The following is a 15,619-nucleotide window of genomic DNA, read 5'->3' as shown; positions in this document are numbered from 1 at the left end:
ATAGGCTATGAAAATGTTATGTCAGTCAAATTGATAAAGATCTTATTAGAAAACCCTTTGCTAAGATCTATTTACAGTTGTGTGTAAAGGTTACAATACCCCTCTCAATCTTATTATTATCTATCTTAATAAAATGACCTAGAGAGTTTCCTATAAAAGCTAAGATATCCAAAGTTAACAAATGAATGGGCATATTAGGAAGTCTTACCCAAATTAGAGTGGCGAGAGCTATCATGGATAAAGGGTTGAATTCATCAAAACATTACTAAAAGGAGAGCCTAGAGCAACTTGAAAACCAAGGTATTTGATAAAAAATCTTTGACGACCCTTCAAAGTTTTGAAATAAATAAAAAAGAATCCTTTTGAATAGAAATATAAATCTATATTTCGGGACTAGGTTTGATTCATCCATTCCTAGAGTTCGGATTTTTATGGCCATAGCCCATTAAAACGACATATTATGGCATTTTTCTCATAGGATAAGCTAAAAATATTGGATTTTGGGTCTTCAACCTCTAGTTCTAGAATATCTTCCTCTTGTTCTACAATGAGGGATGACCTTGTGATAACTTTGGGAGTCTATTGCAAGAGCCCTAGCTTTAGAGCAACTTTAAAGGATCATGGCTCAGAGGAAGAGGTAACACCCTAGCCTTCGGCTCCTACATTCAATGTTGAGACTAATGGGATTAAGATGTCCTTAGCTATACCATAATATTTGAGCAAAATCCCTTCTTGAAGTTGCCTACCCCCATGTAGGAAACACATTGAGATGGAACATATTCCTCTGCGAGAATGTTGGTGGTGCCCACCTGTAGACAAAAGGTTCCCCCTGAGAGAAGTCCCCTTGGAAACCAAAAAGATCAAGTGATCTAAAGCTGTGACATCACCTTAAAGGAGGGAGAACCTTGCTACAAAAAAAAATTTGCTTACAATATAATGGATGTGCATTGTGGAGCTATGGCGACACAATGAGGGAGCTCCTAACCAAGGAAAAACTCATGAAGATGAAAAACCCCCAAAAATAAGGTGGCAACCAAAGACTTTAGTGTTTCCATCATGAAATATGTCGAATTGCCAAAGCTCCCACCAACAAATAGAGGGTACCCCTTAGAGAAAGCCTCACGAAAATAAAAAAGATCGAGTGATCTAAAGTGATGGCATCACCTTAAAGGAGAGAAACACCCTGTTACAAAAAAAATACTCATATTTTAATGGATGTACATTGTGAAGCTATAGCGACATAATAAAGGAGCTTATAACTAAGGAAAAACTCATGAAAATGGAAATCCCTCGGCAACCACCCACCCCCCAAAAAAGAAGGGGAGTTGTCTTTAGTGGGACTTTCCGATGCTCGAATCCAGCAGAAAAAATTGAGGTGAAATCTTGATTTGTGTTATTTAAACTGGTTTTTTTGACTATATATATGGATTCAGCACCCTTAAAAACCCCTAAGGCTCTTCGATTGTGTAGGAGTTACCTATGAAACTTGTGATTTCAATAAGTTCCTGCCAGATTTTAGAGAAAATAGACTAGAAAAACTCACCGAAAAAGCTTCCAAAAAATCACACTAAAAACAACTCAAAAAAAATTTACCAACCAAAAACTTTAGTGTTTCCATCACGGAATATCTTAAATCCCCATGATAATTAAAGTCTTACCCTAAGTGTATTTAGTAATAACAATACCTCTTATAATTTACATAATTGCAAATGACAATATCATAAAATATAATAAGAAAATGTATATATGCATAGACATCATTTATTGAGTCAAAAAAATTAAATAATCCCATTTAATGTTTTTATCTCCACACGTTAATTTAGTGTTAATATCAATTGAAAATGATCCGTTTCATATTTGGTCTCTACACCTCGATTTAGTTTTAATATCAATTTATTATTAATAGATGAAAGTTTATCTTAAATGGTAATAATCGAGGATGACCTTTTTACCTCGGGATCACGGAGAAACTCTCGAGATAATCATAATTATAATTGCAACTTGATGATGACGTAAACCCCTTTTTGCCCTTCCGGGCCCACCGGAACAGACACTACGGAGCCAAAAGTAGATTCCTTGCATGTTGTGAATGATTGCAGCAACTTAGACCGTCGGACGATAGAAATTCCCCTGTTTATATACATCTTAACTTTCAAGATTAGGCAGATATATCTAAGATTGTCAATCCTGCGTGCATTGTATTCCCCTGGATCTAACAGACGCTACAAACTCCGCTTTGTTTAGATGCATATTAGCTTCCAAGATTAGGCAGATTTATTTAGGATTCTCAATCCTGCGTGCATGGTCTTCCCTTGATTCTAAGAGTAAGGTGCGGCTTCCTAAAAATTGGTGGAACAATGGAAAAGGTTGGCTATGGCAAATGGGCCATTTGGATGGCGATCACCGTGCTGTTGAGTTTATTGGCTGATAATGTTATTGCTCAACCAGGTGATTTAAGACTCCACACCAGCACGCTCTTACCGGCAATTTCTGTTTAGTTTCGTTTTGAATTGTCATTGAACGTTTTGTTTTTCAAAGATGCATCACTGATTTGGTGTTCCTACTATTCTTTGGTCGACAAGATATTTCTTTGTATTAATTGAATATTTGGGTGGTAGCAGGATTTCTGAGTGTTGATTGCGCAGGAAAAGAAAATTACACTGACGAAAACAAAATCTCATGGGTCACCGATGCTAATTACATAGACGTCGGTGAGACAGCAGTCACCGGGAACGCAACCTTGCCATCTTACCTGCAAAGACTAAGATTCTTCCCAAAGCCTCTCAACAAGTCTTGCTATCGTTTGCCTGTATCCCCCAATGTGCCTTACCTCTTACGATTATCCTTCGCTCTTGGAAATTACAGTAGATTCTCCGGCTCCTACCCTGAATTTAATCTCAGTATTGAGACATCTGGTATGCTGATTGATTTGGAGTTATCGAATCCCATTCCAGATCCATATATTCATGAAGGAATCTATGTTAGTTCTGGGGAAGTGCTATATGTTTGTTTAATCAGAAGCCGGGACGCGGATGATCCCTTTATCAATGCTATTGAGTTGAGAACCCTCCAAAATGGCATGTATAGCCAAGCGAAATCAGGCACAATGTTGTTTAAGCAAGAAAGGGCAGATCTTGGTGGAAATTCGATAGTGAGGTGAGCATTTTGAGCATTAGACTTTTTACATACTGAAACGAGTTGTTCTATAGTTCAATCTATATACTGCTTGAAGCTCAGTTATCACTTCGTAGAACGGCTTTTTGTGTTTTCCTTTATGGTTTTCATATAATTGATAGAAAGGATTATATGAGATTAAGTGAAACCTCTCACACCGTTACCAAATATGCCTAAAACAAGCGTGATGTAGGTAAGCCAATTTTGATGCACTAATATTGTGCTTTGTACGGTTACTCAAGCAGATATCCTCGAGACAACTTCGACCGCATCTGGAAACCAGATAGGGATTCAAGTGTCGTACGGAATGTAAGTTCGAAAGAGCCCATTTTCTCAGACAGTACCAAAAACCATCCTCCAACTGCTGTCATGCAAACGGCATGGGTCATGAATATCGACGACTTTTGGTTTAAAGTACCAACAGCCCCTTGGGCCAAGTCATTACTGCTGCTATATTTAGCGGAGCTCGAGACGCTCAATACATCCGAATCTACATCTTTTTACGTCACCATAAATGGGGAATACAGGTCTGAAATCATTGTGAGCAATTATTCTGCGTTAGAGCTAGCATTCATATCCAATGAAGCAAACGAGTTCATATTTCACCTCGTGAAGGATCCTAGCTCCACGAATCGTCCTATAATTAACGCTTTTGAGTATTACACGATACATCCTACGCACACGGCAACAAATTCACAGGACAGTAAGTGCCCTCACTAAACTTCTACTCCTAGAATTACTTGTACCATAATTCAACGTGTAACCAAATAGTTCTTATTCTGCAGTTGAAGCTCTTGACGCTATAAAAAGTAAGTATGGCATAAAAGGCTGGATTTCCGATCCTTGTTATTTGATTCCGTGGAATGGATTGGGCTGTGATTACAGTTCTCAGGCCAATAAAATTTCGGAAATGTAAGTTTAATTCTTCGATTTGTTTATAGCTGAAATTGCAGTAGAACTGAAAACTTCTAAGTCAAAATTGCAAGACCTTACAGTAATCCTCCATGTCGCCAGAAATTTGTCGGGAAGGAATCTTAGAGGATCCGTACCAGAGGAAATTTTAGTCAACGTGTAAGTAGACTTTAATTTTGTGTGTAACTCTTCCATCCTGAAATCCTTATACTGAAAAGTTGCAGGGTAACAAATGCAATTATGATACTTAGCCATGTCCTCCTTTGTCCAATAAAGGTAAAGTAAGTTTAAAATTTTATATTTTCAATATATATATATTAGTAGAAACCTCAACAAAGGATTTTGAAACCTTGATTGAAAATATTTGTGCAAAAATTAAAATTGATGTATGTGTGAAGTTCAAAATTTGACAGAAGACTCGTTCATGTGCACCTAATTAGTTGAAATGTGTCCTACCATTCTTCATTTTGTTTTAAAAACTATTAACGGTTCATAAATCTCCCTCCCACCTGTGATTGTGTAAAAAATAGAGTTTGATGGTGCGGCTAGGCAGCATCGCTAGCAATTTGAATATTATATTGGTATGGCATTCACCCATTTGTGTTTGAAAATAAGCAGGTCACTTGAAAATAATAATCTGATCGGACCCTTGCCAGATTTGTCCGGTTTAACCATGTTGGAGAGATTGTAAGTAATTCTTTTAAACAGAAACCCTCCCTGTAAGTCTTTTGTTCTTAACTCAGATAGATTGTCATTTTAAGAGGCTTGGTTCGTTTGTTGTGCAGACATTTACAAAACAACAGCTTGAACGGTAGTCTTCCAAAGTGGTTATTCAACCTCAACAACCTTACAGAATTGTATATCCCGATCCTGCTTCATTTGCCAGTTCCTCTTTAAAATTAACATTAACTGTAATTTCTAATATCGTATAGCCATCATTTGTACCATTATAACAGGTTTATCCAGAACAACAATTTCAGCGGGAGAATTCCAGCGGAATTGTTCGACAAGAATTCATTGAATGTCAAGTAATCAAATATCTTATATTTTACTTCTTTTATTCACCGTAGATTCCCATTCGTATATTTTGAAGTAGTGATTTTTCAGTATTTTCTTTACCAGCAATGCGATACCTCATATCTAGCCTTACTGCTTAAAGTTCATAGTTCACTGCAAATCGTTTTGATTTGTTGCAGATTCACTGGGAACAACTACCTCTGCATTTATAAGGCGGGGGAATGTGTCCAACAAATTCAGGAAACCGGAAGCAATTCAAAGCGTGTTAATCTCGGAATTATCCTCGGAATAACTATAAGTGGAGGTTTAATTGCTTTAGCGATGGGGGCTATTGCCGTATACCGGAGAAAATTGAGGAAAAGACAGCGCCACAATAAAGGTCAGGCAGGAATTTGCAATTTTACGAATATTGTCATATGAGACGTCCTTGGAAACCCGTAGGAGAAATTGTGTAAGACACTGCTTTTATAATTTGTATATTTATCTGGATTGCAGATGACAGTGTAAAGGTGCCACAGCTCGAAAAGTATCCCCGCTTTACGGTTAAGGATATGGCGGAAGCCACAGAAGACTTTAGTCGAGAAATTGGACAAGGGAACTCGGGAAAGGTATTCTATGGTAAGTTGCGGGATGGGAGAGATGTAGCAGTTAAAATGTTCTCAACATTTCAGCAGTTCCTGAATGAGGTACATAATACAAGTTCTGCATTGTCTAATTATACTGACAATAATTTGGTTGCACCCAAAAAATGTACACTAAAATTCATGTGGGTGGCTTTCTTTTATTAACAGGCTGATGTTCTTTCTAGAGCCCAGAATAAGAACTTGATGCCTTTACACGGTTACTGTAGTGAATCAAAATATCTTATGCTTATCTACGAGCACATGTCAGGAGGATCCCTATCGGACAAGCTTCATGGTAAAGATGTTTCGTTGAGTTGCTGAAGTTTAACATTAATTACTACGACAGAATTTTAGAAAAATACTTTAGATTTGATTTTAAATTTATCGTCCAGGTGCCGTTGCAGGAGATTCGAACCTTGATTGGAAAACAAGGCTGAACATAGCTTTAAATGTGGCGCAGGGTAACTTTTTCAGTAATTTAACGCACAGTTATTATTTGTGATTTAAACGCTGTTACAAAAGACAAATCATGTCTAACAATATACATCATCTATTTCTGTGCAAAGGACTCGAATTCATGCACTTGGGTTGCACCCCAAAGATAATTCACAGGGATGTCAAGACCGCCAACATCCTTCTAGACAACAATATGAATGCAAAACTGGCCGATTTTGGTATTTCGAGGATAGCAATGGATGGGGAGGCTTCACATGCTACAACATCTATGGCAAAGGGAACGCCTGGATACATCGATCCAGAGTATATCACACATATAACTTCCACTTTCTTTCAAATATTCTTCTTCACGATTAAAATTATTCGATTACTTAATGAGAGAAGAAGCAATTTCAATTTTGTTTGGGGATGTTTTACAGGTATCTACGCACTAACAAGGTGACTGAGAAGAGTGATGTATATAGCTTTGGAGTCGTTTTGTTTGAAATGATATGCGGCAGAAAAGCCGCAGAAGAGGAATTTAAGCTCGTTAATTGGGTAATCTGAACAACATAAAATAACATTCAATTGCGTATCTCATACTAAGCTTATGTTATGTGAGACTCGTAATAATTATATTTGGATGTATTTACAGGTGACACCTTACGTGAAGGATGAAAAAGCAGGCCCAAAAATCATACACGAAAGGTTGGCCGGAAATTACAACTTGGAATCAATTGATCGTGTTGCAAAACTGGCGCTGAGATGTGTTGACGATACACCAAGCTTGAGGCCAAGCATGACCGATGTAGTGGGAGAGATAAAAGATGCTATCACGCTTGAGAATGAGAATAATGCTCAATTTCCAGATCTGGAGGAGAATGGTATCCAATATGGAGATTCTCAAGCCAGCCCTGCCCGTTCGCGGCACGATTCAGGTAAATCCGAAGATATGGAATGGGTTGACGACAGCTCCGAAGTGCGTCTAGTCTATTAACGTAAGATGAGTGCAAGCTCATTGATAACCATTCAACCAATTGCGTTGACCGGTAAAGCCTGTCGAATCAATCTTCACTTGTTTGCTTTGGCATTTTGCTTCTTTAATGAAGTACGCGCTTGCTAATCTACCCTGATAGTCTACTCCGTAAACAAGAATGTAGAAATTAGCTTGTCATTATTGTAATACGTCCATTTACCGCGTAAACCAGATCAGCATGTACGACTTGAGTTTTTGGTGATGAAGATGCTCTACTAGAACCAAAATTATACCATAGACATTTTCTTCAATAATATTTGTTGAATATTTTATGCAAAATATTTTATACAAATGTCAGTTATGGCAGATGAGGTTGCTTTTGTTTTCGTCTGCCTATTTTAAAGAAAACATTTATCTTAGAAGTTTGTACTGTTTTCCATTTTACAAACCATAAAAGAAAATTCAAAATTTTATTAATGCCAAAATGCAAAGATTGTGCTTTGTTATTCAAAATTTTATTAATGCCAAAATGCAAAGATTGTGCTTTGTTCTCGATTGTGGAGGGAGTATAAGTTGTTTGTATAAATGCCTAGTTTCATTGTCAATGGTTGTATTATCCGTTTTGCTAATTGACATCTTTCTCATTGTTCCACAGAAATTGATATCTTTTTCATTGTTTCACAGAATTATTAAGTAAATATATAGCATATCAACTATGAAAAAATATATCCAGGGACCTAGATGTTTCAAACTCTAGTTGTGTAAATTAAAGTTACCTCATTAATCGACTCAAGTTATGCATATGTAGTGTTAAAAACATGTAACAAATCTATTTATATGTACAAAACAGAATTATTGTTAAAAATTATTCATTTGCATTGAGGAAATGCGAGAAATTGAATTAGATATTAGAACACTTCTCCAGTAGATGCTTTCTTTAGAAAATACACATTGAAAGAATTAATTTTTGTGGTTCAAATAACTATAACCCCAATGCTTGATTAACAATAGCCTCAAGTTTTCTCAGTTCAATTAGTTTTTTAGAAGTTTGTGGAATTGTGAAAATAAGGCCACCCAGGTTTAAATCCCTTTTGGCCATCCTGGTTTATATAGGAGAACATAGTGTAGAAGTTTACCATAGTTACTTGTCTCATAGACTATTAAGTTTTTATGGGATTAAAAAAAAGAAACAATACCCTCAAATTCAATGCTAAGAGTTTTTCTTCTTAATATTGTCTAAATTAAATTAGAATAATGAGAGGTCTCAACTATCCCAACAATAATCAAGAGGGTTGAGGCACAAAAACAAACTAGATAAGAGAGACAGCAAATCTTTGGCAGCAGTTCGTGTAACATGCAATAGCTACATCTATATGAGTCTTAAAGAGTAAGCACTATTCAAGTCAACATATGTCTTTGTCTATTATACCTAAGTACTTTATAAGTAAGTACATCATGAAAGAGGGTTAAAATGTACTACATAACAAGATTGCTACAACTGAGTAAGCATTGTCCAAGTCAACATATTTCTATGTCTATTATATGTAAGTACTTTATAAGTAAGTACATAATGAAAGACGGTTAAAATGGATTACATAACAGGGTTGCTACAACTGCATCATTAAGAAGAATAGAATGAAAGAAACAAAGTAGGACTTGAAACAGGATTAATAGCTAAGTTTTGTGTAAAAAAACAAATTCCATGCGACATACTCAGTTTACCCCTTTATATATTTCAGCATAGTAATTTTACGTATAATGCAAAAAGGAAGAAAACTTCTCTAATTGAGGGATTGTCCTTTGATTCACAACTTTAGAGCTAGAGCTGGGAAAAAAAAATGTGGTGTGCATGTATTTGTTAGGAAGGTGTTATGGTTTTAAGTTTTTGGTTTCACTTGAATTTCTAGGTATTACAAATATGAAAAAGTCTAGAGCTTGACAAACAAGCATGATAAGAAAAATGTCAAATATCCAATATTATTAAGTAAGATTATCATAAAGTGTTAAAGTGTGAATGTATGAAGAAGGAAAAATGTTAGAAAACAAAAAACTACACATAATAAAAAGAATAATGTTAAACAATGTTTATCTCACATAAATAAGTATATTTATTAAAACAAGGTTAAAACAATGTGAAGAGATAACAAAAAGAATGTTTAAATTCATGTTATGAAGGTTAGCGTTGGTACTATGACATATGATAATATTTCAAGTATTAAAGAAGAATAGAAATAATGAGAGGAGAAAATAATTGTAGGAATAAGGGTAGTGATTTTTTCTCTCTATAATAAGTTTTAATTTTTTTGAAAGATAAAACAAAATAGGTATATGATTATTTGTTGTAAAGTTAAATTTAGGTGCAAGATAGCATGAATTGTATGATCACTCTAATATGCATCTAAGAAACATACTTGGATAGAGATTTGTCCAAATATGGTGTATTTGAGATTCTAAGTTTGGAGTGTAATTGTATGTCAATTCTTGCTTGTCCAAACATGGTGTATTTGAGATTTGAGTTTGGAGTGTAATTGTATGTCAATTCTTCCAAGTGAATTAATTATGTATATTCAATTAGTTGCTTTGTTCTTTGACTATTTTGACTATTTGAATAGATGTCAACATTGAAATTACCAATAATAATCACTACTTGTAATTTGGTTATTGCTATCATTTCATTTATTATAAGGACAACAGTAAAAGGAGCAACATATATGTTATAAATCAAATTGGTTGTATTATATAGATATCTCACATTACAAACTCAACTTTTGCATTGCAAAGGTTTTTTGTTTCAAATATGATTATGCGTTTTTTGCAAGGAAGGAAATCAGAACAAAGTATGATGCATTCAAATTGAATATTGTCAATTAGATAGGAAATGTCCGTGTATCTGTTGGTTGCAAATAACCATATTGCTCATAATGTCTTCATCTTTTTGAATATAGTCAAGATGGGCGTGCAAGCTACATGGTAAAGGACACTAATGTAAGTTTATTGGTAATTGCAAAATAATTACAAACAAGATCAACGTTCCATGATGCATTTTCAACCAAGTGTTTCATTTACGTGTCTATTATTTTGCAAAAATGGAAGTTGTGGTGTGTTAATCTCTGAAGCAAGAATAATGAATCCATGGTTTTTCACTTGTGAAAGATATTTGTACACTAAACCATGTGTTCTAAAGTCACTTGGGTCAAATGCAAGTTTTTCTAAAGTCAAATCTCATGCTCTATGCATTATCCTAGTGCATGCTAGTTGTACTTGAAATTGTCTTCTTATCATGCAATGGCTTTTCTAACTAAATGATGGTAATAGCTTTACAACAAGAAGCATCTTTTCCATTTTCTCCAATTGAATAAGCTTTCAATGCTCCATCATCACCATTAATAATGCCATCATTGATGTCATAGTTTCCACCATATAATTCAAAGAGAATATTTAGTTTTACTAGTATTCTCAATAGTAGTATGGTTGTTGTTTCATAAGATACAAAATTTGTTTGATGCTTTCAACCTTGTCAAATGCTTCAAGAACTATTAACTTTGTAGCCACATGTAACAACATTTTTTGATAGTATGATTGCATCTTTATTACAATAAAATAGATATGGAAAAGTGGATCAATTGGTGGTGGCCTATAAGAATGATGATTGATGAATTTTATGTTAACATTTGACTAGGCTTTCAATCTCATTTTGTTTAAAATTAATGAAGAGTTTATTTCTTTTTGATGGATTGGAATATTCAAAAGATAGCATTTTACATTTTCTTGCCAAAAAATATATGGCACTCTCACCTCGTTCAACATTGAGTGTTCAAAGACCATAGTGTCTTTGAGGGGTGCATGATACAATTCACCACACATTATTAAATCTACATTTCTAAAGTATTTTATAGGGGTATGTTTTATTTAAGGAAATTGTTTATCAAGATGGTACAAAAGTGTAGAACCAACAAGATAAACCTTATCCATCAAAGTGTTTCAACAATGTATCTATATTTTCATTATCAAAGGAAAGTTTTCATATTTGTTAAAAGGCATGGGAAAGGCAAAGTGCGATGTGACAACACCAACATTGAAATCTACTTTTCTTGTACACGCTATTATGACTCCTTTCAATGTAAGTGGATCTTATTCAATTCTATTATTGCATATGTACACAAGAGATTCAAAAATTTCTCTTGTAATAAACATATTTCTAGTGTCTACATCTCAAGTAAAAAAAGATATATTGGTTCCTTCCCTTTCCTTTTTTACTCAAGATGTATTTTACTATTGTTGCGTTTTCTTTGTTCCATTGTCTTTTTATGCTATAGAATTCTTTTTCCTCTATATATATATATATATGGTTGTTTTAAAATATGATAGAGTTGATCAACTATGTTTTTATGTGTTTCATTCTATGAAATTAGTGAAGCTTATCATCAATAACATACTCTTCATATTGTCTACTTTTGTTCAAGAAGATGCCATTGGAAATTGAATTTTTTTCTTCCATTACATCTCTATTGAAATCTCCACAATCATTGAGCTCACAATGTTTGGTGTGTCATCAAGGTCACCCCATGCTTTACAACCTATATAAGTGAAGCTTTATTCGTTTTGTCTTATGGTTTATTTTACGCTCAAATAGACAATAATCCAAGTAGAGTACATACGATTAAAATCGTATTCATCAAGCCTATATGGGACATATAAAATCAATTTTTCTCACTAACATGTGTCTCCGTCATTATGTTTGTTATATCTTATGAATATTATAACATCTCGCACATCGTCATGTTTTCATTTCTTTCCCCTTTTTGTATAGCTTGATCTGAACTTTGCTAAAAAAATGTGTTCAATCATTGAATTATGTTCCAAGTAACAATCATTTATTTAAGTGTAGAACACATTCTCTAAATCATCTACTTATTGCTGTAATTTAATAGACACCAATTATTAGGAAAAATATTGATGAACATACATTTTCCTGAAATAGGAGACGAAGGAAGGGACAAAAAATATACACAACCTGGTGTGCAAACATTTTCTGCAAGTTTAGTGAATCTTTTCCAAGTGAGACAATTGTTTGCACAATATCCAAGTATTTTTTATATATTTTTCTCATATATGTTTAAAATTTTCTATCATGGTTTTATTGAGTTTTGTCATATAAGAGCTATAGTATTTGGTTGTTTCATCATAATCAACCACAATTTGATCATCTATGTTTGTTCTGCACATTTTTAGAATATAACGAAAATAATTATTGTCCATATGTCAGTTGCCTTTCTTTTCAGTAAAATCATTGTTCATTTTAAACTAGATTTTATGGCATCAATGTATTTATGCTTTTCAAACTCAAATCTCTCAAAACTATGTCAAATATATATGTTTCAATTTATCTGGTATGTTCAAGTGTTTCAAAAATAAGTTTTCCAATTTTTTTTTTTTTGTAATCTTTAAACTCAGTTGGTTCAAGCATAATTATTTTTTTTTATTTGGGAATGGGAAAAACGAACCTACAATGAACATTTTCTTTCCTAAAATACATTCTATAATGATGATGTTAAATTGTTTTAAGATCATTTGCAACAATCCGTGAATCATTAGCTAATATCTATGTGGAAAGTCCTCTATCTCAACATTTTTATTTTTGCGATAGACCAATGCATTCTTTATCCATAGCAATGGGTGGTGATATTGGCTTCCTATGTTTTGGAGTTTTCTTAAAAAAACTATCTTATAATTTACGAAGATACTTTTTATCATTGGAAACTAGTTGTCATGGGCACCCATTCTATTATTATAGTAACATGATCATGTTAGTGGATCATTTATTAGTAAGGTTTCAAGAATGCTTTTTGTTTTCTCATTGTTAGTGGAACGGTCATTTTTTTCCTTTAGATGTTGTATTGCATTTACTAAAGGTTTCCAATGGTGCTCACCACAACTAAAGGAGACAAAAGAATGTCTACGTTGGACCCAATTGTCATGTCATTGCATAGAAATTCCTACTTAAACCAAGAAAGTAATTTGGGAATGGGTGGGTTTTTCTTAAATCCATGTAGCCAACATCTAATTTAAGAATGTGTCCTAGATTTGTCTTTGAATTAATAGGTTTTGTTAGTAGTTTTCCTCCATTTAGTTCTCCTTTTCTTATGCTTACCCAAATAAAATTGATAACTTGCCTAATTATAATGCATATTTCCTTGTAAAACAAATTTGTGATGTGATATGCAAACTCATGGTCCTTGTGAAATATTCCCCATTGTATAGTTTTTTGAAATATAATTTTTTGCATAATATCATGTAGGTGCTTTTATACATAAAAAAGTGCCATAAAGCTCATTTCCTATGAATATTTGTCGTGGAAATTTTCCAATGCATATAGCCCTCACTAGGGGAAGTTTTTAATTAATTACTTTTAAGATCATAAATACTATGTCATTCTGTGAACCCATGCAATAATGTTTTTGTCACTCGATATTAATTGTTTTCATTGATGTCACTTTCTATTTCAATAATTATCTCAAGTGCAATTTTATCTGTAGCCTTCATAAAAAATCTCCTTCCAATTTCCTTTTATGACAATCATCTCCATCTAATAAATCATGGTTTTGTGTAAGCGATGCAATTCTTTCATGACTAGATGCACCCAAACATAACCATAAGCATAAGTGTTTTTATAACACAACTTTTTTGTATCACCACAACAATTGTATTAGTTCCTTTTATATCACTTGGAAGGGCATGTTGAATCCGAGACATGTTAATGGGAACATTCATTATACTTCTAGTATGGAACATTTGTTGACCTCTATACTTTTGTTCCAACTCCAAAATTTGCATGAAAGGTAAGCACATTGATACTAGTCATTTTTTTAGCTCAATTAGTTTGTTGAAGATGTGGATACACTTATTGCATCTAAATTCTCGAGGGCATGAAAACTTGGGAATTTGACCATGGTCCAAAGACTTTTTATTTGGCTTGCAAATGTATTCATTTTCGAGATTGATATTGTTGTAGTCTTTCAGATGCATGCCTTTAGTTGCAACATGATTTTTTTGTAAATCAACTTGCTAATTTTTTATAACACCCTTTCTAAAGAAAGTTCGATAACAACATGAGAAATCATAGATATGCATATCAACGATTGTTTTTTCAAAGTTTTGTTTAGTGAATGTGATAATGTTGTTTAATGGATACTTCCTCTTCTTATGATGAACTCTAACTACTTTCGCTTTTCCATTGATGTTTTTTTGGTTTAATAAATTAAATTATTGTGTTACAAAACTACCATGCTCTTTGATGTGTTTTTTCCTATAAACATTAATAGGAAGTGTAATCATTTTTGGTTTCGCTCAATGTTGTTTCTAACAATATTTATTTATTTTATTTATTATTTATTTATTTATTTCTCGAAGGGAATTGTCTTCTATTCCATACAATTTGTATTTGTTGAAAGGAATGGTATGCTATTCATAGATATAGTTCCTCTGTGTTCTAATGGTTCAAAATGATATTGCACCAAATTTTATGATTTTAAATAACATTAAATGTGCCTAACTTGGAGTTGTCTAAGTTAAATCAAGTCAAAATGTCTCTTGTGTCTACAGGCCACACACAAATGTGTAGCCCCATAACATAATCCATCTAGGAAAAAAAACTCCACCTTCTATGTATCTTTTGTCGTATTGGAGATACAAAAGAAAAGTATAACCCTTCCAATCCGAAACTCTTGTTTTATTCTTTTAAGTTAAGTTTGAAAAAGTGGTCTATGAATTTAACGTAAAAGAATCATTTAAAAAAAATACGTTTGAGAAAGTCTAGGCCATAATGAGATGCAAGCAAGATACATCATATTCATGTTACGTTAAATGAAAAATTAATTGAAATGAGCTTTCACCACAAGAACCATTGATATTCTATATTTGTTGAAGTCATTGTGATAACATATTGGCCTTTATTTCTGCCCATTGTTGTTTGATGAATGCATGATGCAAATCATATAGATTTCCTGTAGGACTATTTTTTATCAGCCTAATTTTTTTCCCTAGAGTTTGTATTCATCAATCCTTTTACTATTGACCACTTGCTTGAGCTTTGACCTTTATTTTGACCTATTTTTTCCCATAATTGTTGCAACCTGGTGTCTAATAGAGGGATCGTAGCCTTAGGGTCACATGGTGCACCCTAACATCATAGTCATGGCGGTCAAAGTTTCTTAGTTCAATCCCTGCAACCCTAACTCATGTTTTAGAGGTTTACTTTCCTTAAGAGATCAATTCTAAGGCATATGGTATCTATAACCATCCCTTCCCACATTTACACAAATTCACAATCTAATGAGGGTAAACATGAGACGAATATCACTATGACCTGAAGTGAGGTAATAGTGTAGCTATGTACCACTCCTTATGTTGTTCATCTGAAATATGAAGATTAACATGGCTTAGTAAACACTTGAGTTGCTGATCTATATCCCATGAAAACTCG

At 33.7% G+C, this 15,619-nt stretch overlaps 2 protein-coding genes across 3 annotated transcripts in view; both read left to right on the top strand.

Moving 5' to 3' along the window:
* The first annotated feature begins 2,244 nt into the window (after positions 1 to 2,244).
* Positions 2,245 to 15,619, top strand: part of LOC149188241 (putative LRR receptor-like serine/threonine-protein kinase At1g67720) — a 49,616-nt gene continuing 36,241 nt past the window's right edge. Inside the window, exons 1-2 of the mRNA XM_089409902.1 lie at positions 2,245 to 2,448; positions 2,622 to 3,156. Of these exons, the coding sequence (XP_089266028.1) occupies positions 2,358 to 2,448; positions 2,622 to 3,156 (626 nt within the window). The 5' untranslated portion in view covers positions 2,245 to 2,357. The remainder of the gene's footprint in view (positions 2,449 to 2,621; positions 3,157 to 15,619) is intronic.
* On the top strand, positions 4,454 to 7,462 carry LOC149188242 (putative LRR receptor-like serine/threonine-protein kinase At1g67720). Of its 2 annotated transcripts, none has more exons than XM_089411616.1 (10): positions 4,454 to 4,773; positions 4,872 to 4,943; positions 5,043 to 5,114; positions 5,283 to 5,482; positions 5,599 to 5,789; positions 5,895 to 6,021; positions 6,131 to 6,187; positions 6,293 to 6,485; positions 6,602 to 6,719; positions 6,817 to 7,462. In XM_089411616.1, exons 1-10 carry the CDS (start codon positions 4,670 to 4,672, stop codon positions 7,156 to 7,158), a joined length of 1,476 nt encoding a protein of 491 aa, XP_089267742.1. In that variant the 5' UTR covers positions 4,454 to 4,669; the 3' UTR covers positions 7,159 to 7,462. The 2 variants fall into 2 exon arrangements, with proteins under 2 accessions (XP_089267742.1, XP_089267741.1); XM_089411615.1 differs by having other exon boundaries at positions 4,465 to 4,773; positions 6,119 to 6,187.

The sequence above is a fragment of the Pinus tabuliformis genome, chromosome 3_1 (assembly GCF_031772625.1).
Source record: "Pinus tabuliformis cultivar Carrire ecotype Pingquan chromosome 3_1, CPIR1, whole genome shotgun sequence".
Classification (NCBI taxonomy): Eukaryota; Viridiplantae; Streptophyta; class Pinopsida; order Pinales; family Pinaceae; genus Pinus; species Pinus tabuliformis.
The sequence above is the reverse complement of the archived record's forward strand: the minus strand, read 5'-3'. Positions and strand labels throughout refer to the sequence as shown.

Coding starts and splice junctions, on each gene's coding strand:
- LOC149188242 (XM_089411615.1), top strand. CDS start 4,670: ATGGCATTCACCCATTTGTGTTTGAAAATAAGCAGGTCACTTGAAAAT. Junction 5,483..5,598: donor AAGACAGCGCCACAATAAAG/GTCAGGCAGGAA, acceptor TCTGGATTGCAG/ATGACAGTGTAAAGGTGCCA. Junction 6,486..6,601: donor CCTGGATACATCGATCCAGA/GTATATCACACA, acceptor GATGTTTTACAG/GTATCTACGCACTAACAAGG.